Source organism: Nymphalis io, chromosome 21, assembly GCF_905147045.1.
Source record: "Nymphalis io chromosome 21, ilAglIoxx1.1, whole genome shotgun sequence".
Taxonomy (NCBI): domain Eukaryota; kingdom Metazoa; phylum Arthropoda; class Insecta; order Lepidoptera; family Nymphalidae; genus Nymphalis; species Nymphalis io.
The window spans coordinates 782188-809896 of NC_065908.1; the positions used below are offsets into that span (position 1 = coordinate 782188).

Consider the following 27709-nt stretch of genomic DNA (forward strand, 5'->3'; position numbering starts at 1 on the left):
CACTGCTGGGTTAAGGCCTCCTCTCCCTTTTTGAGGAGAAGGTTTTGGAGCTTATTCCACCACGCTGCTCCAATGTGGGTTGACACACATGTGGCAGAATTTCAGTGAAATTAGACACTCACAGGCAGGTTTCCTCACGATGTTTTCCTTCACCGACAAGCACGAGATAAATTATAATCAGCCTGAATCCACGATCATCAGTTAAGATTCACGCGTTTTTTTTCTGTCATTTTTCTTATTTATATACGTGACGGTTATTGACAAGAATACTAAATAATTAATTTCATATATATAAGCTAATCGTCTCGACTTCGCACGGGTAGATAAGAAGAAAAATATAATTTGTATTTGGGGAAGGAGTAACTGTGACAAATTTCAAATCAATCGGACGGATAGTTTATCTTGTATTTATAAAGATAAATTTACTATATTTTATTATAGATAAATAATCTAGATCTGTAAAAGGATTTATTTGTAAACCCCTTTTGTTTTATTTTTATAACGATATAAAGCTTTTGGCGCTTATTTCATCTTCTTTTTGAGAAAAACCACATCTCTTCTCATAGTTCAAAAATATATTTGTTTCTTAAATCAGTCGCTGCGGCTGTATTGAGGCAAAAAGAATGTTATTGATTAACATATTTCAATTACAAGAACCACATTGTCAGACGTTGTAGATAGAAAAAGCATAATAATGTGATCATGCGCCGAGGGCGAAGAGGACGCGCTGGTGACATCTGAAATTTTATTGACTTAAAGCACTCTCTTAAACAGTCTATACCGTTTGATTGAATACTTTAATTGGCAATACTGATATTGGTATATTGTTTATTGATACTTCACGTTTAGACCTAGATATAAAATACGTTGACCGGGTGATAAACGGCCACCGTCGTCCATAAACATTGTCGCTGTAAGAAATATTAATCATGCCTTCAATTCATTGTCAATGTGTTACCAACCTTAATCTTAGTTCCCAATAGTATCCCAAGGTTGGTGGCGCATTGGTGATGTAAGCGATTGTTAACATTTCTTACAATGCCAATGTTTATGGGCGTTGGTGACCACTTACCATCAGGTGGCTCATATGCTCGTCCGCCTTCCTATTCTATAAAAAAAAATACCTTGAGAATTAATACATACCACATACCGTATGTGCCTGTAGTTATATGAAAAATTTCACGATGACCGGTTGAGTAGTTAGACGTGCAAGCGTTACAAAGAAACAAATGTAAAAAAAAAATTATATTACTGAGGATAATATATTTAATGATATACTTATATTATATATTTTATTATTACAAATATTTCTGAATACGGATAGAACCCACGACACTCGACCTTCAAGACAGTGTTGCTGCCACTGCGCTATAATAAGCCGCATAGATTACATTTTAATGTAATTAATAGTATGTTTAAAGCTAGTTTCACGGATCAGGCAAATAGAGCGAAACGAGAATGCTTCCAAATAATTTCCTCGGTCATTGAACCTATTTTTTTAGGGTTCCGTACAAGAGAAGGTTCAGAAATCAACAGTAAAAATGTGGAATTAATTAAAGCGATATAATGGTTAAAATTTTGTCAACATATTTACTTTTATAAAATGCTTAAAAAAATTAAAGCACTCTCAAATCTGAAAATAAACTCATCGTATCAGAAATATGACATTTTAACGTTACACATTTACGTTGACTAAGGCTTCACCTTGAATTTTTCCTACCGCCACACTAAATAAAGGATAAGTTATGTATCGATATTTTACGGAATCCTCAGTGCACGACACCCACTTGACTTTTAAGGATTCCAACCTTCGTATAAATAAATGAAACATTCTTAGGATCGTTATTGTGTTTGTCGGTGTGCTTATAACAGAGTATTTTCTGAATTGAATCGACGAAAACGTTAAAAATTAGAACTCAACATATTTAAGTAACCTAATTACGGTCGTATCGCGTACAATAATCGAATTTTAATTTCAGTTAATTAAAAAAAATTATAAGACGAATCAAATAAAAAGGAAACTTTATTTATTTATTTAATAGGAAGCCAACATTGCATACAATATTAACATAGTCTTATAGGTAACTTATATATAAAAAGGAAAAATATAAATATATGTTATGAGAAATACAAAAAGAAATCAATATCTGAATAAATACGCAATATAGAGCCTCACTCACTCATACAATACAGACAAACGTAAATACTAGTCATTTAATTCCCAAGATTAACGGTATACTACGGAACACTCTCTACGCGAACCCCTTTTTCACTTGACATATATTTTTCAATGATTTTAGTAAGAAGGATGATTGCTTAGTACTAGATTATTTTTATTTGATTTGAGATCGTTTAGCCTTGAGTTTTGAGTCTTTGTGCGATACGACAGTACAGTGTTTTTTTATTTATTGTAAATTAAATAAATAATAAACTAATTGTAGATGTAGTTTATTATAAAATAATAATAATTACGGTTTACATACTTTATGTACAGACATTTTTATAAATTTTTTAATTAATATTTAAAATTGTTTCAAAATAATTGAACTAAAACATATTATTTATATTTATTTTTTTAATAACAAAATAATATCATATATATAGATATTATTTGCACACATTTTATTTGCGAGCAAAAAATAACGGTTACTTGATAATAATGATGGCCGCCCGTGGACATTAAAGCACCAGGGGAAGTAAAAATCTTGGTATTTGAGGTACGAGTTTATTTCAATTCGGAATATGGTTTCATAGCTTCCAGGTACGTAGCAGAAAATATCGGGATTATGAAATAAGGCCAAGTATCCAGATTCATCCATTTGTTTTTGCGACTTGATGGACGTAGATCTTAACCGAAAATCGCAGGTCAAGCACCATTTAGTTTTTATATAATTAATTTGTATTTATAATTCATCTCGATATGATTGGTAATGAAGGAAAACATCGTGAGATAAACTGCCTGCTATGATGATACACGGACAATACATATTCATGTTACAAAATACTAATTGTTTTATTATTGTAAATTTACACCGATAAAATATAATCAATTGAATTATTTTAATTAGTATTCTGAGGTTTTTCATCAAAATCGGTTGAGCCAAAAATTTATAGCAACTTAAATTTTACGTACATATTTACTCCGTGGATAATACAAATAGAACACGGGAAAAGCGGCGGAGCACAACTACGGAAAAGCGCGTTTAACGAAATTGTATTTTAACTGTAATTTTAGTATCTCTGTAACTATTATTAATTGTTTTAATGATAAAACGCCGCTGTGATGGTTGTCGTTTTATTAATAATGATTGTCATTGTATTTATTGTTTTTTTTGTTGTTTGGGAACATGGTGCTGCCAATCAATATGATTCAATTATTTTAAACATAATTATATATATATATATATATATATATTTTTTTTTTTTTTTTTTTTTTATAGAATAGGAAGGCGGACGAGCATATGGGCCACCTGATGGTAAGTGGTCACCAACGCTCTTAGACATTAGCATTGTAAGAAATGTCAACCATCGCTTACATATCCAATGCGCCACCAACCTTGGGAACTAAGATTTTATGTCCCTTGTGCCTGTAATTACACTGGCTCACTCACCCTTCAAACCGGAACACAACAATACCAAGTATTGCTGTTTTGCGGTAGAATATCTGATGAGTGGGTGGTACCTACCCAGACGAGCTTGCACAAAGCCCTACCACCAGTGAATATATATGTATATATATATATATATATATATATATATATATATATACATATATATTTATATGCGCCGGGATGGCAAATGACTCTACTCCACTTTCACGCCTCGTTTGAAGGAACCCGGGTTGTAAGAGGAGGGGAACACGTGAGCTGGTAAGGAATTTCATTTTTTGGAAGTCAATATTTCCTTGTAATGTTTAGATAAGTGATGAATGTTCTTGAAAGAAAATTTTGATTTATTTCTCTCTTTTATATTTTAATAATCTAATTTTTTCAATTATTTCTTTTTACAATTTATGTATTGTTGATAAAAATTTTTTGAAATAAGTTTAAATAACTGAAAGTTATTTGAAAACATATTCAAATTTTTTTTTTACAAAACTTTGTAAAACTTATACATATGTTAATCTAATCGAGTAAAATCATAAATCAATTAGTTCTACGTGAATACATTTTAAATTACTTTTCTATGCTATATCCGTTTAGAGACCATTTGACAATTGGTCGATCAATATTTAATTTTGCGATTACACAGATCGATCCACTTTATTCTATCGAGTGACCGAAGCGAATTGTTTTGCAAACAATATAAATAGTTGTAGTTAAAGCACTGGGAACAGTTCGTAGCGCGCCGCTGACACGTTCAACCGTTACCGTCCGGTAGTGTTTACTAATAACATTCGAATTATGATGTTATGAGCATTCTCTAGTTTCAAAATGTCAGCGTTTATATTGATTTTAATTTTTATCGTGACCGTTTGCGACTCTTTGAGTATAGGAGTTAATCGAAATGTGACGAAACGTGATACAGACGTTAACTTTTTTCCCGATTGGGTGCCCTTTAAGAACAAGCACGGCGATGAGCTAGGAGAATTTATTGATGTTGCTAAGCCTAAGCCAAAGAAGAGGTTGGCACCGCCAGTCAATTTCATAATGAGAGCTGTTGCTGATTCAGAAGCTGATGATTATTATGATAAAAGTCAAGGTGGTGGTGATAGCGATGATTACTATGAGAAAAAGGAATGGTCTGATCAAAATAGACCTGGCCAAAAAGTTGATTCCATTAAATTAGTGAATAATACTAATTTATCAGATATAGAAGGAATTGTAAATATAATCACGAAACCTAGTGACAATCCTGTTCTTAAGGCGCTAAAGCAGGGTAGGAAATCCTCAAGACGCAATAACGATAAACCAAAGCGTGAAAACGAGGAAGAATTTGTAGTTAAAAGGGACTCCGAAGACAGTGTGAGAGAAGTAAATGAAAATAAAGAAACCGTTTCAGATTCGAAAAACGAAAATGAAGAAACGAATTCAGATTCGAAAAATGAGGATACATTGCAAGAGAAAAGCTTAGAAAAAAATGAGGAAGATACAGAAGAGAAAGATGAAGATGACGATAAAATTGAAAATGAAGACAAAGGTAAAACTGACGACGACAGTGAAGGTACTGGTCAAAAAGAGGAAAACAAAGAAGTTTCAAAGAAAAATGATGACAATGAGAGTGCTGATTATGATGAAACCACTATGGAAAACGAAAAAAATGAACCTGATAAAAATGATGTAGAAAAAAATGAAAAAGAACGAGAAAATGAGGAGAAAAAAGCAAAAATACTCAATAGTGTTGATGAATTAAAACAAAGACATGCAGACGAACAGCGTTCAATATCAGAGAAGATTAAAGAAGAAGAAATGTTTGAAGAAGAATTAGAGAGAGAATTAGAAAGAACTGGAACAAAAAGACATAGTAATGATAAATATGCCCACCCTGGCGCAAAATGGAAAAAGATTACAAAAGATTACGATGATTTCGAAGATCAAGAACCATCGTTTAAGGATAAATATAAAATAAACCAGCTTAAAACAACAACAACTGCTACTACTACTACTAGAACAACAACTTCACCGATAAAAACAACGAAACAAAGACGAAAGACAAATAAAATTGAAGATGCTAAACTTTCCGTATTTAGAAATCCTAATTTGTACACAGTGAATGACGACGACGATTATTTAACAACAACTTCTAGACCAAAAAAGTCTAGGATACGAAAGCCTGAAAAATTCTCCTCTAAATATTCAGATAGTGACAATGTTAGAATATCACTAGTCCCGGTAGACACTGATTCAAAAGAGGGAGAACCAACACTATTCTTCCCAAAGATGCGAAAAAACAAACGCAAATTTAAGATTAAGACAACAACACCCATTCCCGATAACACAGCTGATTTCAGCGAGGAAAAAATTATTGACCGGAAAAATAGACCTGCATCTAGGACGGATTCACATACTGAAAGCAGTCCATCTGCATCGGATGCATATTCATCTGCATCAAACACTGCACCATCCGCGGAAACTGGTCCTTCGGCAGATGACAGCGATGCCGCTCATGCTTCGACAGAGAAAAAAGAGAGCAAGAAAGAAGGAAACTATCACCGTGAAACAGGTCAGTTAAATACTATTTTCTAGTAGCTCATTAAAAGTATTTGTTTTATTGAAGGTGCAAAGTCCATGTTTGTTTATGCTTATGTATTCTAGAAAGTTCTATTTTTTTGGATCCATCTTATAAGATACATTTTACCAAATGCCTTCAATTTGCATGAACCTTTTACGTTCTACTTACGTTATGAAATATTTGGGTTCTTGTCGCAGCTACAGACATTTTGACAAAACATTGGTTACAGTCCAGACGTCGAAAGTCATGGTATTCTCAACCTTAAGAGCTGAAGAATAGGGTTAGGTCAATATATGTTTATAGTGGGTTTTTTTGTACTGCTCCAAATACCTAATTCCTTTATCAAAGGTCTGGTACTAAAACCCGGTCAATGATAAAAATATGATACATTTACCTCAATACCTAATGATATATGAATTTCTTATATTTTTATAATACTATATGTATATGAAATCAAATGTATATTATATTTTTATAATTGTATAATTGATACAGTCGTATTTACTGAATAAGAACATCTCCTTAAAAGTGTATATTGAATCCAACACGCCGGCATCTTGGTGCAATTGTCAGTATATTAAAAACTTGGGTACATTTATTTATTTCCCCGAGATGCAACCACTCAGCTTCCTTATTGTTTATTTATTATAAAGGAAAAAAGATTTAAGCGACAAAAAACATAAAGCGACAAATAAACGTTATTCATTTTGTTGTGTCATTACATAATCATAGATAAAATATAATTGTGGTTAAATACATCCCAATATACCTGTACTGTAATTTAAACAATTACAAGTCCAGTCCTAGCGTGTACGAAGCAAGATATACTATAGTTGACAAGTGTTTGAAACAAAGATGTAATCTCAATTACCTCAAAGCCCGATGGTACGATAATCCGACACGATCGGAGAGAGATCAAGCGCTTGCTTAAAGCGATTTCCGCCGCACGCAATTTACGAGTACATGTTTCTAACACCGACATAACTGGGGGATGGATTCGATTCCAACTGACTATTATTGTATTTATTCGGATCGGAACATAATCGTTATGATGTTAACATAATATGTATACGTTATATCAAAAACAAACTTAATTGGTAACTTTTATGGCAATAGTCGATAATTAAATTAAAGAATAGAAAAACGTAATAACCGGCAACGATTACGCTTCGATTCGTTTGCGATAAAATGACAATTTGTTAGTAGAAATGGCCTCCTGTTATTAGCCAAACTCGATCCTTATCCGTTTTCGACCTTGCTCTATAACAGGTAATAAGCTAAACATTAGACCTATGAAACACACATAGTCAAAATCTTTATTAAAGTCAAAATATATATATTTACTTTATGGTATAACTTTGTGTAAGCCCGTCTGGGTAGTTACCAATCACTCATCAAATATTCTACCACCAAACAGCAATACTTATTATTGTTGTTTGATAGATGAATGAATGAGTGAGTGAGTGAGAAGGACATAACATCTTAGTTTTCAAGACTGGTGGCATAGTGACGATGTGAACGATGATTAATATTTCTTACAGTGTGTAATGGGCGGTGGTGACCACTAACCGTTAAATGGCCTATTTGTCAGTCTATACATTATGTATACATTTATAATAGTAAATATAAAAACGAATTATTAAATAAAAACATATATTTTTCCTTTAACTTAAATGTGGCATTTAAAGCCTTAAAAGGTGACATTTGATATTTAAAAAAAGCTGCCATCTTCCGTATTTATTCCTACCAGAGTATTAGAGTTTCATAAATTTCAAACGGATTGCAAAATATATATTTGAAAACTGTGTTTATTTTAAGATTTTTCTTGATAAGATCCTTGAAAGGAAATTCATTTCAAAGTTAAAAGTGCTTAAGTTATCCTTTTATTTAAACTGAATAATTGTTTTAAGCGAGGTTACTCCATTATAGTTTCAATGGCTGATCTAATAATGAATAGACATTAACTTAGATAATTTAAGCTTAGAGATTTCAAATTTATTTAAAAAAACTACTGAAGTTAATGCAATTAACCTAGAAAGGGTTTTTGTTGGAACTCGGCAGCCTGATTTCTTTCATAATCGTTATATTTTGTTAATTTTTTATTTGAATTTTCAAAAGAAAATTGAGGAACCTACCTAATTAACACCACACAAATGCTCTAAAAATAATTAGTAGTTACATACTGACACTTAATCAACCATAAATAAATTAATCATATAATGCAAGACGCATTATATGATTCTTCAAACTTAAGGGACGGTTTTTTTGTTGTGCCCGGTGTATTCTCCGAAAAAACTAATCAAATTGTTAATTGTTTATTTACTATATATAAATATATATTTGTTATTAGTCCGAATTTGAACCGGTTGACGTGGTTGGTCAACCTTTGCCTTTCACGCCGAAGGGTGTGAGTTCGATTCCCACCCAGGGCAGACATTTGTGTGCATGAACATGTCTACTTGTCCTGAGTCTAGGTGTAATTATCTATGTAAGTATGTATTTACAAAAGAAACGTAGTACATGTAGTATATCAGTTGTCTGGTTTCCATCGTACAAGCTCTGCTTAGTTTGAGATCAGATAGCCCTGTGTAAATAATCAGCATGAATCGCGCTTGGAATGAAACTCCAGAATTTACGACATATAAATATATATAGCATATTTTCTAGAAAATACTGTCTACTTTATTTATTATTGTCTAGCATTATTTTTGTACAATAAAGTTTTTTTTTAACTTAGTTATGCGTGTCAAGTAAATAAATAAACTATAGATAATATCTAAGAACATAATTTAGTTATTATATAAGCCGAGATGGCCTAGTGGTTAGAACGCGTGAATCTTAACCGATGATCGTGGGGTAAAACCCGGGCAAGCACCACTGTATTTTCATGTGCTTAATTTGGGTTTATAATTCATCTCGTGCTTTACGGTGAAGGAAAACATCGTGAGGAAACCTGCATGTGTCTAATTTCATTGAAATTATGCCACATGTGTATTCTACCAACCCGCATTGGAGCAGCGTGGTGGAATAAGCTCCAAACCTTCTCCTCAAAAGGGATAGGAGGCCTTAGCCCAGCAGTGGGACATTAACGGGCTGTTACTGTACTGTACTGTATTTATATGTACGTATATGTATGTCCTCCGAGCATCTTTCTGTGGGATAGAGGGTCCCCCCTCTACTACTACGGAACTACTGATCACAACTTCAGTGTTAGTAGTTTTTTTTCGTTTGTTTGTGTGTGCAATAAAGATATTTCTTATTGCTCTTTAACTTAAAAACGAACAAATAAAACCTGCGGTTTTAGTATTCATTCCGTTGAAGTTAGATAATATATTACTACAGAGCTAAGTGAATTGATAACTTGAATACAATAAGGTGATAATGCAATCATTCATTTCACAATGATAATGATTCAATAGATTGAAATCAAATAATTATGACAGTTGCATGTTAACGAGTACGAACACTAAAGCGAAAGATATTGGAGACGTAAATGTTACAAGAAGAGTTGCCAGATACTATTCACGGGTATGCAAAAAGCCGAAAATTACCATATACTTACTGGTGGTAAGCCTTTGTGCAAACTCTTCTGAGTAGGTACCACCCACTCATCAGATATTCTACCGCAAAATAGAAGTACTTGGTATTGTTGTGGTCCGGTTTGAAGGGCGAGCGAGCCAGTGTAATTACAGGTACAAGGGACATAACATCTTAGTTAGCGACCACTACCGTGGCCCATTTGCTCGTTCGCCTGCATATACTGTAAAAAAATCGTAATCTGTCTACAAATGAGAATTGATAGAATAACAGTTGTAATATTTTTTTTTCTCTCCGACACCACCCACCGGAATGATTCATTCCAGTGGATTCCTAAAATAATTTGAATTACTAAATATTTAATATCTAGCAAGATTTATTCAAAATATCTGTGAACAACCCACTCCTGGATACTGACTACATTTCTTTTTTAAGAAAGTGTGTTGTTAGGTTCTGGTTTGAACCCAGGATCATCGGTTAAAATTCATGTGTAGTAACCACTAGACCATCTGGGCTCTTGGGCGCTTATAATACATCTCGTGATCGGCGATGATAGAAAACATTGAGGAAATATGCACGTGACTAATTTCACTGATATTCTGCCACATGTGTATCCAACCATGAAATAAACTCCAAATCTTTTGCTTAAAGGAGATGCTCAGCTGTGGAACATTCACTTACCATGGCTCAGTGGTTAGAATGCGTGAATCTTAATCGATGATCGTGGGTTCAAACCCGGGCAAGTACCACTGAGTTTTCATATGCTTAATTTATGTTTATAATTCATCTTGTGCTTGGCGGTGAAGATAAACATCGTGAGGAAACCTGTATGTGTTTAATTTCATTGAAATTTAGCCACACGTGTATTCCACCAAGCCGCATTGGAGCGGTGTGGTGGAATAAGCTCCTTACTTTCTCCTCAAGGATAGGAGGCTTTAGCCCAGCAGAGGGACATTCACAATCTGGTACAGTGTAGTTTCGCAATGGTTTAGAAAACATATTTATTGCGTTAACTGTGAAGGTCATTGGTTTAATTATCCATCCTTTTTTACCGTAACTAGTGACGGTTAATATTCATCGTTTAGTAATTGAATCTGAGACGAATAGATTGCACACGACCTCAAGGTATGATGAGTTTTTTAAAGTAGTTCTATCGATGCTTCAGAAATCAATTTCGCTTAAAATGGAGCGTCAATTATATTGCAAGTGATATTGAAAGTTTTCTCATTTATTTGTTATTACTCAAATGCGACAGAGCTAATAGGCGTACTGCTTTATGCCGATTCTGCTTACTAAACCTAGGCCTTACTCAGTTTTGATGATTTGATACATGATACCAGAGATCTTATATGGAAAACGGGTTTTGGCATACATTTTTCATCATCTTTTATTATATTAAGAAAACAGACTGGTAAGTGGCGCATCTGATATTAAGTGGTGACCGTTGCCCATAGACAATGGCATTGTAAGAAATATTAACCATCCCTACCATTGCGCCTCCAATCTCGAGAACTAAGAATTTATGTTCCTTATATCTGAATTTATACTGGGTCACACATGCTTCAAGCCGGAATACAACGATATGGAGTATTGCTGCATGGCGATATAATATATGATGAGTGGGTGGTACCTATTCAGACGGGCTTGCACAAGGCCCTACTTCGAAATAAAACCTATGACAATAAAAAAGTAGCATTTTTTAAACACAACTCAATAATATATACACATACTACATTTAACATTGAAATTTACATAATATAATTTTTGATATTTCATATTATTTTGGTTTTATACAATATATATAACAGCTGAGATGGTAAGAACGAGTGAATCTTAAGCGATGATCGTGGGTTCAAGCCCGGGCAAGCACCACTGAATTTTCATTTACTTAATTTGTGATTATAATTCATCTCGTGCTTTATGATGAAGGAGAAAATCGTGAGGAAACCTGCATTTGACTTATTTCACTGACATTCTGCCACATGTGTATTCTATCAACCCGCATTGTAGCAGCGTGGTAGAATAAGCTCCAAAGCTTCTCCTCAAAAAGGGAGAGGAGGCCTTAGCTCAGCAGTGGAACATTCGCAGGCTGTTACGAAAATATACTAAATCTCATTTCATTTCATAGAATTAAAATTGTATTTCAATAATATATTTCATCTTTGGTCTATCTGTTGTCGTATTACAATAAAACAAAATTATACATTGCAAATTCTGTGAAATAATTATATTATTTAAAATAGCATAGAAGATAATCAAATGCAATTTAAATAAACTATTATTAATCTGTGCAATAGATGCGAAATACTGTCCATTAGAATGTTTCAAAAGTGTCAAGAAAAAAAAACTGCAAAGAGTTCGTTACCCTTTTTTTATTGAGTATTCATTACAGAAATTTTCACGGTTCGTGGTCGGGAGGTGCTTGCATTCTCCATCTTTAGAGCTCATATTGATTGACTCTAACCGCAGTATTCATTTAATCTTTATGTAATAGTTATCTAATGAGAAATCTTTATATATAATAAAACGTAATAAAAATACTATAGTGGCGAACGTTTTTACGTATAATATCGAATAAATTTATGTAAAGTATTAAAGATACTGGCACATAATACTCATAGCACACATATATATTTAAAAATGAATTAATTTTCAAATAGGGAACGAGGGAAATAAAAAAAAAAGAATAGCGTAACGAAATACCGGCGGTAGCGCACGCTTTATTCAAATACAAGGTGATTGGAAATAATGCAATATATATTTACTTATAACTAAAAATTTAATTATTTTTTCAATTAAATATAAAATTAATTACACTGTGGTCTTAAATAGGTATATAGCATAGTAAAGTTTTTGATTTGAAATTAAAAGTTAGGAAGGGTTTTTTTTTTTGTATATTTTTATATTATTGCAACTAACGCACAACTTCTAAATATGATTAAAAATATCTCAAAATGATCATACATTTGAACTGTATATAAATAAATTACATATAGACAACAGCATTTTATATAAATAATATAAAAAAATACAATTTGGTTATTCTATTGAACCAGAGATAAATGAAATTTAAAATTGAATAAGTTTCGCAGCCTTACGTAAGCATAGCATTCCGCGTCACGGCCCCTCTTCAATGGATGTAATTGGAGACGAAAGTATGAAAATAGAAAGTTTAAAACAATTTGCGTTATAGCAAAGCTAAATAGCTGTAACACACAACATAGTCTGTTCATTTTAAACTTATTTATTTTTAAATGTATTCTTGAAGTACAATTACATTTAAAAATAAAAATAAAACACCACGCTGGGTGCCTTTCAACAGTTCTGAGGTGTTTCTTTCCGAAAAGGTGACAGTAGTGCGATTCTGTAAAAAATTATTTAATTGTAAGCCGTGAAATGTTGACAAACGACTTATAGTGATATACTATTTTGATGCGTGTATTCTTGAAATAGTATAATTTTTATGATAAATGTCGCATATCACTTTCTGACATTTCAAGACCGTTTTCTGCGATGAGTTTCGAGTTTGTTGCTACAGAATAGCCCCACAAACTTTTATATTCAGCAAATGTAAAACCGCCATATTAATAAACTCAACTTTGATAAGTATTTTCTTATTCTTTACAAAGAAGTCCTTTAAAGAGCCGTGAGGGCCTAGTGGCTAGACAAATAAATCTTAACCGAAAACGTCGGTTCAAACCCTGGCCAGTACAGCTGAGTTTTCATGTGAATAATTTATGTTTATATTATTATTCATGTCGTGCTCGGCGATGAATAATCCACCAGCATTGGAACAGCGTGATGAAATGTACTCTAAATATTCTCCCAATGAAACTATTACTACTATCCTTGTCTCACGTTTCTTAAACTCTTTTACAGAAAACACTTCTCAATAATTGAACAAATAAATAAAGAGTTATTCCTTTTTTATTTAATATAGGTAGGCAGACTATATGTACTATGTGGTAGAGCTTTGTGCAAGCTCTTCTGGGTTGGTACCACCCACTCATCAGATATTCTACCGCAAAACAGCAGTACCTGGTATTGTTGTGTTCTGGTTTGAAGGGTGAGTGAGCCAGTATAATTACCGGCACAAGGGACATAACATCTAAGTTCCCAAGGTTGGTGGCGCATTGGTGAAGTAAGCGATGGTTAACATTTCTTACAATGCCAAGGTCTAAGGGTGTTGGTGACCACTTACCAGCAGGTGGCCCAAATGCTCGTCCGCCTTCCTATCCTATAAAAAAAAAGACTGACAAATGTACGACCTAATAGTAAGTCGTCACCAATGCCTTTAAACATAACAGTGTAAGAATAAATAACTATCCTTTACTATCGTCAATGCGCAATGAACCTTATAAACTAAGTTTTTATGTGCCTTGGGCCTTTAGTTACACGGACACAATCAGGGTGAGTAATTCAAATCGAAACACAACCGTACTTTGTATTACTGTTTAGCGGTAGAATATGTAATGGGTTGGTATCTACTACCAAGACACATCAAAATAAGAGACAGTTGATCAATGATACAATTCATATTTAAATAAGTAGATATATGTAGTTGCCATTTGCATCCCGGCTATCATCATAAATATTCAGAGAGCATTATTGTTATCTTAGTTAATTTGATGGAATAAATTAAACGATATCTTAATGCACGGTAATAAAAAGGCACACAATAATTGAGTTTATCACTAGCTCATTTTCCTGATGGATTTGAAATCTATATGCATAAAATTATTCTGTCCGTCTGAAAATGTATCTATAATATATATATTGAAATTATGAGACATTTTCTTTTTATGACATTTCGATTTTAGGGGGGGGGGGTCGCCGTCTCATTAAATATATTAAATTAACCAAATCATAGAAATAAACAACAACATTACAAATAAACAAGGATATATAAAATTGGAATGAAACAAACTTGTCACTGAAAAGGCAATAATATATGTACATAACTTTTTTTTTATTTTAGCGAGCAAAGACACGGCTCGTAATGTCTTTGTATAGTGTCTATATAACCTACATTTAAACTGCATTAGCGAATGGACGCAGATTTGTTCTCTTTCCCCACGCAGTCGATTACATTGTGTTATGCTTTTGTATTCTTAATTTTTTTACAAAAATCATTGCAAAGTTTTATATAATAAAATTAACGAAAGCACGTTTTTATTTACTAACAATTGGGGGATTGGTTCGTGTCCAGCTGTCGTAAAGTTTTCAGTGTTATGAAACAAGTTTGAATTATAAGATGATAATAAGAGCGAGAAGAAATACATAATAAGAAATACAAAGCGAACAATTTCACATAGATATGTACTATCATGTTTTGGTTATTACTGAAAGTAACGAGATTATTTTAAAGGACGTTGTAAATAAGGTATATTTTTTTATATATTATAGGTATGCGGACAGCCAAATGGACCACCTGATGGTCACCACCGCCCACAGATATCAGGCCGTAAGAAATAATACCCATTCGTTGCATCGAAAATACGCCACCAACCTTGGGAGCTAAGATGTGTCTTATGCCTAGTCTCGTCTGATACCACCAACTCCTCAAATATCACCCAAACAACAGTGCTTAGTATTGATGCGTTCCGGTTTCAAGGGTGATGGAGGCAAGGTTACTGCAGACACATGGGACATATTATTTTAGTTCCCAAGGTTGGATGAGCGTTGACCATGTATTGGATGTAATGTCTGTTGTCAAATGTGGTGTACACATACCATCAGGTTTCGTGAATTTGCCTTCCTTTTTTTAAAAAAAATATATAAATTAAATAAAAATTAAGCTAGTAATAATAATAGTAATTACTTTTTCATCAGGCGGCGACAAGGAGCATCACTCGGAACATGATGAAGAGCACGAAGAACATGGGAGGAAAGCGTACGAGGTTTGTTCACAATATTCATAAAAAAATTCAATAAAAACGCTATTGCATTCGAAAATTTCAACAACATTTCTAAAAATGAACAGAAATGCATCGAGGGTTAATATCCAGACTCGACAAACAAATACGTTCTGAATAGCTCATCTGATTGCATACATGACGTGAATGATACGAACGATATGAATGAATGAACCATTCAATGTTAAAATTAAATATAGAATGGTAAAGTTTTAATTTAATAACCATCAATGTTAGATAAAATGAGCATATACGTATTAATAATTAGAACAAGTTTACGCGAATAAAAAATAATAGATGAATGAATGTTTATTTGTTTGTTTCACGTGCTCATGCTATACTACTAACTACTAATTTGAAAACTATTGTACAACAGCACGTGGAGTTTTAAGTAAATATCACGAACATAATCGTTAACCAATACAACAGGCTATGTTAATCATATTACGTCATTTACTTGGTGGTAGGGTTTTGTGCACCCCGTCTGGGTAGGTGCCACCCACTTTTAACTATTTTAGCAGCACAGGGAGGCACAATGGGTATAGCATCTTAGTTCCTATGGTGGCACATTGGCATGTAAGTAATGAGTAATATTTCTTACAGCGTTAATGTCTAAAAATAAAAATATTAACACAAAGTATTCACAATATCACAAAATATCACTAGGCAAGCCTGTCTTGCGGTTTACGAACTACCGGTTACAATTTCGCACGATTAAACAGTTGCTCGGACACCTCCGAAGCGTGCGTGACGTCATACAGGCACATCGAAAATCAATAATTACATTACAAATAGAAACTTACATGATATTATGTTTGTGTGGCTTCTATTCTGATAAGAGGAGAATAGCATTATATATATATATATATATATGTATATATATATATATGTGTCAGAGATAATGAATTTAAGCGCGTATACGACGTCACTTATTAGAATAGCAACACCACACAACGTGATGTATGTCATATAGGTTGGTCGGTTGTCAGACGTCAAGTGTGAAAAATATAATACGGGTGCCTTTTTTTATTATGTAGCCGACTGATGGAAGTATAAAATATAAAGGAGTATATCAGTAGCGCGTATGATCATTTTGTCGAGCGACCCCCTTGGTCTCTTGGTGACTTGCTCTCAGGACAGCGCCAGCGCCGGACGTACGCACTGTCTGATTTAATAAAATCAATATATTTTTACATATATAAGCTAAATATGAAGATACTATTTTCCCATACAATTGTAGTGTCGTATTTTTTTTTATAGAATAGGAAGGTGGACGAGCATATGGGCCACCTGATGGTAAGTGGTCACCAAACGTCCGTAGACATTGGCATTGTAAGAAATGTCAACCATCGCTTATAGCCAATGCGCCACCAACCTTGGGAACTAAGATTTTATGTCCCTTGTGCCTGTAATTACACTGGCTCAATCAACCATTCAAACCGGAACACAACAATATCAAGTATTGCTGTTTTGTATATAATTAACATGCGTATGTAATGTAATTAGTTAAAAAGTATAGCTGAATTTTTCCCCATTTTTTTCGTTCGAATCTACAATCCAAGCCGATGGTAGCTGTAACAATCTACTTGAATAAGGAATACTTTCTAAGAGCTTTAATAGAGGTGTGTTTTTGCATAAAATCATTGATTAAAACATTATCTATATTTGTGCACACAACGTGATAATTACTGTATATATTTTGAAGAAACTCAGCGCGGTAGGTTATATGTAACAAAAATAATTACATTATGTGATTACATATTAATGTAGACAAAGTCACGTGACTGACTTGTTGTTCTTTGTAAGTTCATTGCCCCTCCAGTCCCCGCGGTCCCAATGCTCCGCAACAAACACTGCAATTATGAAGGTGTTTATGTATAACAACAACGCTTCCATATTTTACATTATTAATTAATATTAAAAAAGCCGAGATGGCCCTGTGGTAAGAACGCGTGAATCTTAACCGATGATCGTGGGTTCAAACCCGGGCAAGTACCACTGAATTTTCATGTGCTTAATTTGTGATTATAATTCATCTCGTGCTTTACGGTGAAGGAAAACATCGTGAGGAAACCTGCATGTGTCTAATTTCACTGAAATTGTGCCACATGTGAATTCTACCAACCCGCATTGGAGCAGCGTGGTGGAATAAGCTCCAAACCTTCTCCTCAAAAAGAGGAGAGGAGGCCTTTAGCCCAGCAGTGGGACATTCACAGGCTGTTACGGACGGACGGAATTAATATGAGGTCAATTAAAATAATATTTGAAAGCTTTATTTTATAGTAATACATTAGAAATATCATAATTAGTAATTGATAAAATTATTAAAAAACTAACTTTACTGGTGGTAGGGCTTTGTGCAAGCTCGTCTGGGTTATCACCGATATTCTACCACTCATCCGATATTCTACCGCAAAACAGCAGTACTTGATATTGTTGTGTTCCGGTTTGAAGGGTGAGTGAGCCAGTGTAATTACAGGCACAAGGGACATAAAATCTTAGTTCCCAAGGTTGGCGGCGCATTGGCTATGTAAGCGATGGTTGACATTTCTTACAATGCCAATGTCTAAGGGCATTGGTGACCACTTACCATCAGGTGGCCCATACGCTCGTCCGTCTTCCTATTATATTAAAAAAAAAACTTATTATTATAAATGAGAAAGTTAATTTGTTTATGTGTTACAGTTTCACGTCTTAACTAATTAACCGATCACCATGAAATTTTGCATATACGTTCTCAGAGGTACTGAAAAGGGCATAGAGTACCTAGCACCCTTCCCCTCCTAGGATCTTAAGGCATAAGACAATTACTTACTACTAATGTACTTGTATTAATCATCATCCAAAGTAAACATACGTAACAGAATTTCATCTGACTTGACAGCTTCGTTAGTCTACTGGCTAGCTTACAAGGCGGATGTTTATTAAGTTTTGCAATAAAAAAATTGAGATAAACAAAGAAATAATAGATTTTGATGAGAGTAATTTGACTAGTTGGTAGAACTTTGTGCAAGCTCGTCTGGGTCGGTATCACCTATCACATATTCTACCACTAAACAGCAATACTTATCATTGTTGCGTTCCCGTTTGAAGGGTGAGTGTCAGTGTAACTAGAGGCGCAAATTATATAATATCTTAGTTAGTGGCATGTAAAGAATGGTTAATATTTCTTATTTCACCAATGTCCCAGGGAGGTAGTAACCACTTAACGTCAGGTGTCCCAATTGCCCGTTTACCCGCAAACATATAATATAAAAAGGGCGTATGTATTGATTCAATATATAATCTGTCGTCTATTTAAATTTTTCTTATTGTATAGAACTTTATTTTCTAGATCTTTCTAGAAAGAAGCTGATATATTTAAGGAATTGCAAAATTTTGAGCGTAAACTTATGGTGTTTGCCAGACTACGAAGCTATTGATTTAGTGACGACCTACGCTTAACAAAGAATTCGGCTCATTGTTTTACGACCTATTATTATAACTTTAAGAATTTGTTATAGTTTTCATACAACAAATCTAATTCTCCGTTGAATATGTTTATCAACAAATGCATTGTGTCCATAATAGTTTCATCTATTCTTTGTTCTCAAAAAAATGTTTATGTTATTCATTTTTTTATACATAACAATTGACAATCACGAGAAATTTAGTTCATTGTTTTGTTTTATCAAGCAAAACATACGTTTTTAAAGGTTAAATAAAGAACGCTAGCGACTTTGTACACTTGAAAACAAACGACAGAAAAGAATGATTTTAAAAATGACGTGGCCACAATTATATTAATTAATTTATCTAATGAGAAATTTTAATATAAAATATATGTGAGTACATATTTTTTTCCGGTTAAACAATATATTTTTTAATATTATTTATATAAAATAAAATAAGACTAAACTAAAGCCAAAATAAAAACAAATTTATTAAAAAAAAACACGTCTAAAAGATTGTCCTGTAGCATTGTATCCAAGACGCTGATTCTAAATTGCCTCTCTGAACCGCTAGATTTAGCCGTTGGCTAAGTAAGCGCTAGTTCTAGGGTCACCAGAAGTGTGGACCAGTTTCTTTGAAAGATCGAAGTACGTAATACACCAATAGAATAATATTTTTAAGCAATTATTATTCAATAGGTTCTGCCCGCGGTTTCTTTATGCAAAATCATGATAATCGCTTGAGTACCGTAAAAGCGTAACAAACAAACAAACTTACTTTCACATTTACAAAATATAACTGGTAGGCAAATTCCTCCTCTCGAATTAAGAAGAAGCTTCTTTTCGAGGAATAATAGATTTAAATGTAGAAAAACTTTATCTGTCACATGTAAAATATTTTATTTTTGGTCATCACATGCAAACAGTGTATTTCAAAAGTAAAGCTCAAATCCGGGCAAGCACCACTGATTTTTCATACGGTAAATTTATAATTCATATCGTGTTTGGTGAAGGAAAACATCATAAGATAAGCTGCATGTGTCAGATGAAATTCTATTACATATAAACATATATCACCAACCCGCAATAGAGTAGCGTGGTGCACTAAGATCCGAAGCTGCTCCTCAAAAGGAGAGGAAGCTTAATCTTAGCAATAAGTCATTTACAATCTCATACCTTTATTTTAGTACTAATAATAATTTAAAACAAAATGTAATCGTAGAATACAGCTAGTTATTGTATATATATATTAATATAGTTTAGTTAAATAGACTCTCGCGAGCATTTTAAAAACGTTCGGAATGTAAATTCAACCAAAAGGCAAGGCAGGCAGTCAGTACTCTAATTAAAGTTTATTAGTTTGCTTATTAAAAATCATCGATTACTATGTATTTTTATTTCACTATATAAATTATATATTGATAATATAAATGACCGTTTGTGTATATTTTGTTTGAAATTTCAGCTTCATAAGTACTTGGAAAAGTCTATTTGAATAAAAAATATTTTGATTTTAAATTTTGTTGGTTAAATTTTAATAATTCATTCAAAGGAAATCCACCAAACCGCATTAAAGCAGCGTGGTGGAATAAGTTCGAAACCTCCCCAAAAGAAACTTGGGGCGTTTCCAAGTTATTAATTTCCTTTTTTACTTATTAAAAATCTAAATACTTATATTACAAATGAATCAGGATTAAAATTAAACAAAATTATTTTCAGTTTCTGCGATAAATGTCTAAGTCAGATATAATTGGGTTAGCTTAACTCTATCATCGATCCCTCACAAGTCGGGACTCATTTTAATTTGTATAAATTAATTTTATAACTCGCTCGGAGAGTCTTTATTACTTTGATTTCTCACTCGATTTTCGATTTGTATTCGTTTCTTTTGTGTAAGAGCGTGTGGTCAAATTGTGTGTTAATTTCCACCATAGATATGATTAGGTATAGTGTAAATTATATCTTTTAGCACTTCTTACTTTTTAATAACATTAATAATATTGAAATAATCATTGAATCAAAAGAAAAAGTGGGGTACACTGATAAAATCACTATTGATTTTTTAAAAAAAAAAGAAAAATAGCAGTACCCGTTTTTAAGAAATTACTAATATTCCTATTTAAACCTGCAATTAACCGTAAAACTTGTATCAGGATCGTAGACGACAAAAACGTAAAGCGTCAGATTCGAACTTGCGACTTTTAAATCGCTAGGCGGCCTCGGTTTAACTATTAAAACTTAACTTATAAAGTAATCCAATTCTGTTATAAAACCTTTGATAATTTGTGTTAAAAATACACTGGCTTACTCACATTTCAAACATGAACATATCTATATCAAGTAGTGTTGTTTATTTTTTTTTTTTATAGAATGGTGAAGGTGGACGAGCATATGGGCCACCTGATGGTAAGTGGTCACCAAACGCCCTTAGACATTGGCATTCTAAGAAATGTCAACCATCGCTTATAGCCAATGCGCCACCAACCTTGGGAACTAAGATTTTATGTCCCTTGTGCCTGTAATTACACTGGCTCACTCACCCTTCAAACCGGAACACAACAATATCAAGTATTGCTGTTTTGCGGTAGAATATCTGATGAGTGGGTGGTACCTACCCAGACGAGCTTGAACAAGCCTTACCACCAGTAAAATGTCTTATTGGTTTTGGTATGTTAATATTATAAAAACGAAGAAAAACAATAAAAACGGTAGTAACGGTAAGACAATCAAGTTCACAAGTCAATTATACTTCACTGAAATACAGCGTGGAATTAATTAAGGCAGTCTAACAATGCGTGATGCGAAAACTGAATCCCATTCAGAAATCGGTCTCACCTCAACCGCAATCTGTACCTTCGATAATATCCGCTTGAATTGTTCTTATAAATCTTTAGAAAATTTTATTTTTTGGCATTTTTTATATAAAAATGAATGTTGGTGTATCTCTTTAAGATTAATAGATTTTGTCACCACCTGACCGTTGATCATTTATATTAATTTTATTTAATTATATTCTAGATAACATTTCGAGACAAAAAATAGCATCTGATAATATTGTACGGATGATTTTCTATATAATATGGCGGTAGCTAAAACTTGTGATAATTTTATTTCAACTTGAATTCTCAGGGCGTCCACAAAGACACCAAGACCAACAAAGGTCACCACGATAAGGAGGAACATTTAGACAAGTATGACGATCACGGTGGTATCGACAAGCGACACCACAAAGAAGATGATCACTATGGCTCCCATCACCACGAGGAACATGGAAAGAAGCACGCCAAGGTATGAACGACTTATGACATTGACATTATCTATTAAAAACAATACTATATATTAATATCTACCGAAGAAAAGACTGTGAATTAGGATACCTGGTGGTAAGTCAATATTACTGCTTATATCCGTAACAGCCTGTGAGTGTCCCACTGCTGGGCTAAAGGCCTCCTCTCCTCTTTTTGAGGAGAAGGTTTTTGAAGCTTATTCCACCACGCTACTCCAATGCGGGTATGTGGAGTACTGCTTATAACTATTGATTTAATATAAAATGTCATTAGTCCACGTCCACGTCCTGCCATGAGCTTTTTATTTAATTTTATTAATATTATTGTAAATTCGTAAAAATTTTGCCTGTCTGAAGTAAAATATATACTTTTTAAAATAGTCTTACATTATCTGTAAGGATATATAAATTTTTGGTTTTTGTTTCACGCCCTAATCATACGATCTAGCTGTCCGATTTGAATTTTTTTTTTCCATTATTGCTCGTTTATTAAGAATGGCTTACAATTTATAACATCGATCGTTGGTAAGCATGCGTAACGCAAGTGATACGCGCGAAGCAGATATTTTACAAACACATTTTCAATAAATAATGAACATATTAGTATCTGAAACATAAACGCAATAAGTACGCGATTTTCTATCTTACATACTACAAGAGCAAATTATATTATAGCTTGTTTGTATCACAATTAACGTTACTTTGATCCCGCTGATGGGCTTCATGAACAACGTATCTGCAGATAGGCTTTGAAAAATAATAAATAATTACAATGTCCTTTGATAAAAATAATTTCATTGACTTGTAGTTTCAAAGCACGATCTTAAAATTCTTGAAAAATAATCAAATGTTTTTTATATGATTATTTTAGGTTAGGTTTAATGATCTTTATATAATAATCACTTTTTTGAGAACAGAGTTTTAAAAGTTTTTATTTATATTCTCCATAGATACATATACTATATTTATATATATAAAAAAAACTAAAATATTTATTTATATATATATACAAATATACTCCAATTCATTTGCGTGCAAATTAACTTCACCCATTAGTTATACAAATTCAATTATAGATAGGATTAAGTAATGGTTAATAAATATTAATTATGTTTTATACTTCAAGTACGAGGAGTCTGGTAAACATTCAAAAGGACACAGCACAAAAGGCAGCCATGATATTCACAAAAAAGATGAATATGAGAAGAAGGTAGAATTCTTTGAAGAAGAAGGTGATATGGGCGATGAAGAACTCGACGGTGGCTATCACTCTGACAAAGAACATTCGTCGGTGAGTGATCTTTTGTTTAATAATTAATCAGACTCAGTTTTAAATTCCAACTTCCAATTATTTCCTGTAGAGCTATAGCAGTATAGCTTTATATTCTTCCGTATAGCTTTTTCGAGTACCTAATTGACAAAACTTAGATGGATTGATTTCAATCAAAACTCGGCTAACTTTGAATTAAAGATGCTTTTTAACAGACAGTATTTTTTAAGTGTGTAACATTTTCTTTATGAACCGATTTTGATTATGTCGCATTGCGTTCCGTATAACTCGAAGGTATAATTCCATATTCATTTCATTGGTATTAGATGTTATGTTTTTATCTAAAGCGTGCATATGGGGTAATTTTTGAAATCACTTTTAATTTCTGTAAGTTTAAATTTATTTTATCATATAGCATGATCATGTTGTTTTTTTCCATTTGGATCACAGCTATTTACAAAATGCACAAGAAATAATTCTTGACTGTTACTATATAGACTTCTTGTTCTTATTTACATTAATCCATTTAAATTGGCATTACGAAACGCCTATCATCAATTTACTTGCAATCTATTCAAGGTTGAAACTACTTAATAAAGATGAAATCTATTTACTTTAGTAACGATTAATTTTAAAAAAAATACGGTCAAGAGACTAAGTTGTTGATGAAACAAAATGTAATATTTCAATGTTGTTTTTTTATCAAATCGTAATGTCTCCACAGGTTCGTGATTCATGCTTTTGGGTATATTTTATATTGTTTTAATTAAGACTATATCTGATGTAAAAAAATTTAAGTAACAGCTTGTAAATGTTGCATTTCTGTTCATAGGCTTTTTTTCGACTTTGGAATGTCTCATTGTTAACAATCATCCTTCACTATCATTAAGGAAGATGAATTAATTGAACAAAGTCAAATGAAACTTTCACAATACCAAAAGATAGGTTCATTATGCCAAAGGCGTCATTTGGTTGACGGCTTCGGTCAGTAATAACATCCCAGCGTTATACCAAGACGACATCTACACGATTATGGCAGGCGTTAAGTTTAATATGACAAAACGTAAAACTAAACCAAACTGTATATATTATGAGTAATAACTATAAGGTAGCTTAAGCTTGCTTGTTTTATAATTGATGGAGAAATATGTCGGAAACTTTGATCTCGAAAAAAATATAGTTAAGTGTAAGCGTTTGTTAGTATTTGTCTCACTACTGGACTTCTGCTCTTAAAGAGAAAATGTAATCTTATTCCACCACGCTAATTCAATGGGGGTTAGTGAAAACACATCTGGCAGAATTTCATGTGGCACAAATTCTCCACAAGATAACTTTGATTTAATCGCATGAAACTCAACAGTGCTTGCGCGGCCCTAAACACACTATCTTGCTTAAAACTCACGTGTTCTAACCCCTGAGCCATCTCCTCTCAATAATATTAATCTTGTTGAATGATTAATTCAATCTGCATTAGTGATGTTTTTTGAATCAATAGCCGATCAATATTGCGGTCTATCCCTATCTCTTGTAAATTCACAACGTTTTCAGGATATTATAATATCTTAGCACGCGGCAAGATATTTTTATTATAAAACACCTAAATATTTATGAAAGCAAGTTCCTAACTGTCATAAATTATTTTCTGATCTCATCTCCAACTAAAGTTTAATTAATTTCTCGACTACTTCTTTCTTTCTCATTGCATCCTTAGAATATATTAATTTATAGTAATATTATACTCTAATTGAATATTCATAATATGACTTTGTATGAACTTTTCACTATAATTATTTTTTCTCTTGTTGATACAGAAGTTAGAAAATAATTAGAAGTTGTATAATCGAAGTGGCAATTGAGTCTGTATCTGCTTCGTTAAAATTCATACAATCACACTTCCCATTTTCCTCTCTTTTAATTAAAATTTCCAAAATTTCTATCTTAGCAAATATTCCAAATTTCAGCTTCCAAGTCTCAGTAAGTATTGGCTGTGCGTTAATTTTCAGTCAAGACAAGCGATTTTTATACAAAACGAGTATATTATTGCTATTTAAAGTTCGCTAAAGAAAATACGTTCTTGACGTCAGTTGGATATGACTGTAATATTGATACTGCAATATTGAAAACTGCCTCGTTGGTCTAGTGGCAGTTGATGTAAGGCCTCGTTGGTAGTTGATGTAAGGCCGCATACGCGGTGGTCCTGGGTTCAATTCCCAGGTCGGGCCGATAAAATTAAGTTTTTTGTCAGAAAAATTCTCAGTAGCAGCCCGGAGTCTGGAAGTTGGAAGTGTGTTCATTCCTGTGCCTCGTAAAGCACGTAAATCCGTTGGTCCTGCGATTGAACTCTTTCCGGTCGTGTCGTATTGTTGCCCTATAGGATTATGAGAATTAGGGAATACAGAGTGCACCTGTGTTTGCGCACACACTTGTGCACTATAATATCTCCTGCGTAGTTGGCTAATCTCTCTTGAGATTGGCCGCGGTGGCCGAAACCGGTCTGGAGGACATTATTATTAATATTGATACATGATAAAAATAAACAGTTTATATAAACTTGTAATGACTGTATTCATAAAATAATTATATGAATAATATGATAGAATCAGTATTACGCGCATCAATCTCTCCACCAGTTGTTGTGCTGTGATATTCTGTGACTGACTTCACGAGTGAAATGTTGACAGCTGATTGATGGTGATATACTATTTTGACGCGTGTATTCTTGAAATTTTATAATTATTATGGTCAATGTCGCATATCACTTTCGGATATTTCACGACCGTTTTATACGGTGGTACTCGTGTTTGTTCTTACGGAATAGTCTTACTGTCGTACGATATATTACTGAGGAGTTAGGTCTTCATTCTGGTTGTTACAATAGTCTGCAACATAAGCAACATAAAAACCTATTATTATACTTTATATGTACAATATAAACAATTTGAATTTCTTAACAAATTAAGTCAACTAAACTCAGATTCTGTAATTAATTTAGATTCTATCAATTATTTCATCTTGTTTGTAAAGTTTTCGGTGTATTTTGTTATAAACTTTCGCTATCAATAAGATGTCTTATGAGAACTTCGTAAGATAATTTATTAACGAAACAGCATGTTGATTTCGTCAAACTTTTTAAAGATCGGAATATCTTAACGAACGAATGGACAAATTTTAGTATCAATTAAAAAACACTTGATAAAGATACGGAAATCAATGAATACTAAGCTTTTCTTCTTTATTATCTACTAGTTACGGTTGGTATATTTAATTTATTAATAGACTGCGTTCAACCTTCGTGGTTTTTTCATTGTATTAAGCATGTTACTGATTTTAAAATAATTTAGAAATATATTTTAATAAACAAATTAATAAAAAAATAATAATTCTATTTAAATATTCTACAGGGTGGACATTTCAAGAAGGACGATCTACAAGCCGGTTACGAGGTATTTGCTAAAGGCGATAGGGGTGACTTCGCCAAAGGCGGTCATGGACATAACCATCAGGTAATCATTAATTGCTTTATGAAATTAACCACATTCAGATGTTTTAAGCACATGAAAATTCAGTGCTTGGCTGGGTTTAAGCCCGCGATCGTCAGTTAAGATTTTCGGCTCAGGCGTAGGCACTGCTTCTAAACTATACCTGGTTGTGGATACTTATTTCGTGCATCTATGTTGAAGTTGCATAATATACTGGGAACTATTATTTATGTATCTATTATATACGTTTCATAATAAAAAGATTCGAAATGGAGTGTCATTATTTAGCTAAACAATGATGCATTTTATTCCAGGGTCACGGATCCTCAGGTGGTCATGACTCTCACCACAAGCACGGCAATAGACACTTTAAGGCCGAAGGTCGTGATCATGGTAAGAAATGGGTCTACCACCACGGTCATCCTGCCAAGACCGCTAACCTGGTCATCATAGACAGGCGAGCGGATGCCTACCAGCACGGACCGCAATACTATGGATAATTATAGATTCAAATTTTCATAGAAAATTATTTGTCTTAGTTAATTTCGAAGATATAAAGGAATGTGCAAAGATAAACACATTATGATGTCACAACTCATAGTTCATCGCAATCTTGTCTA

At 33.2% G+C, this 27709-nt stretch overlaps 1 protein-coding gene across 1 annotated transcript; it reads left to right on the forward strand.

The window, feature by feature from the left end:
* The first annotated feature begins 4433 nt into the window (after positions 1–4433).
* LOC126776663 (MATH and LRR domain-containing protein PFE0570w-like) lies at positions 4434–27709 on the forward strand. The gene is made up of 6 exons (XM_050499285.1): positions 4434–6162; positions 15541–15608; positions 22184–22342; positions 23467–23631; positions 27012–27113; positions 27404–27709. Exons 1-6 carry the CDS (start codon positions 4434–4436, stop codon positions 27587–27589), a joined length of 2409 nt encoding a protein of 802 aa, XP_050355242.1. The 3' UTR covers positions 27590–27709.

Coding starts and splice junctions, on each gene's coding strand:
- LOC126776663 (XM_050499285.1), top strand. CDS start 4,434: ATGTCAGCGTTTATATTGATTTTAATTTTTATCGTGACCGTTTGCGAC. Junction 6,163..15,540: donor AAACTATCACCGTGAAACAG/GTCAGTTAAATA, acceptor CTTTTTCATCAG/GCGGCGACAAGGAGCATCAC. Junction 15,609..22,183: donor ATGGGAGGAAAGCGTACGAG/GTTTGTTCACAA, acceptor TTGAATTCTCAG/GGCGTCCACAAAGACACCAA.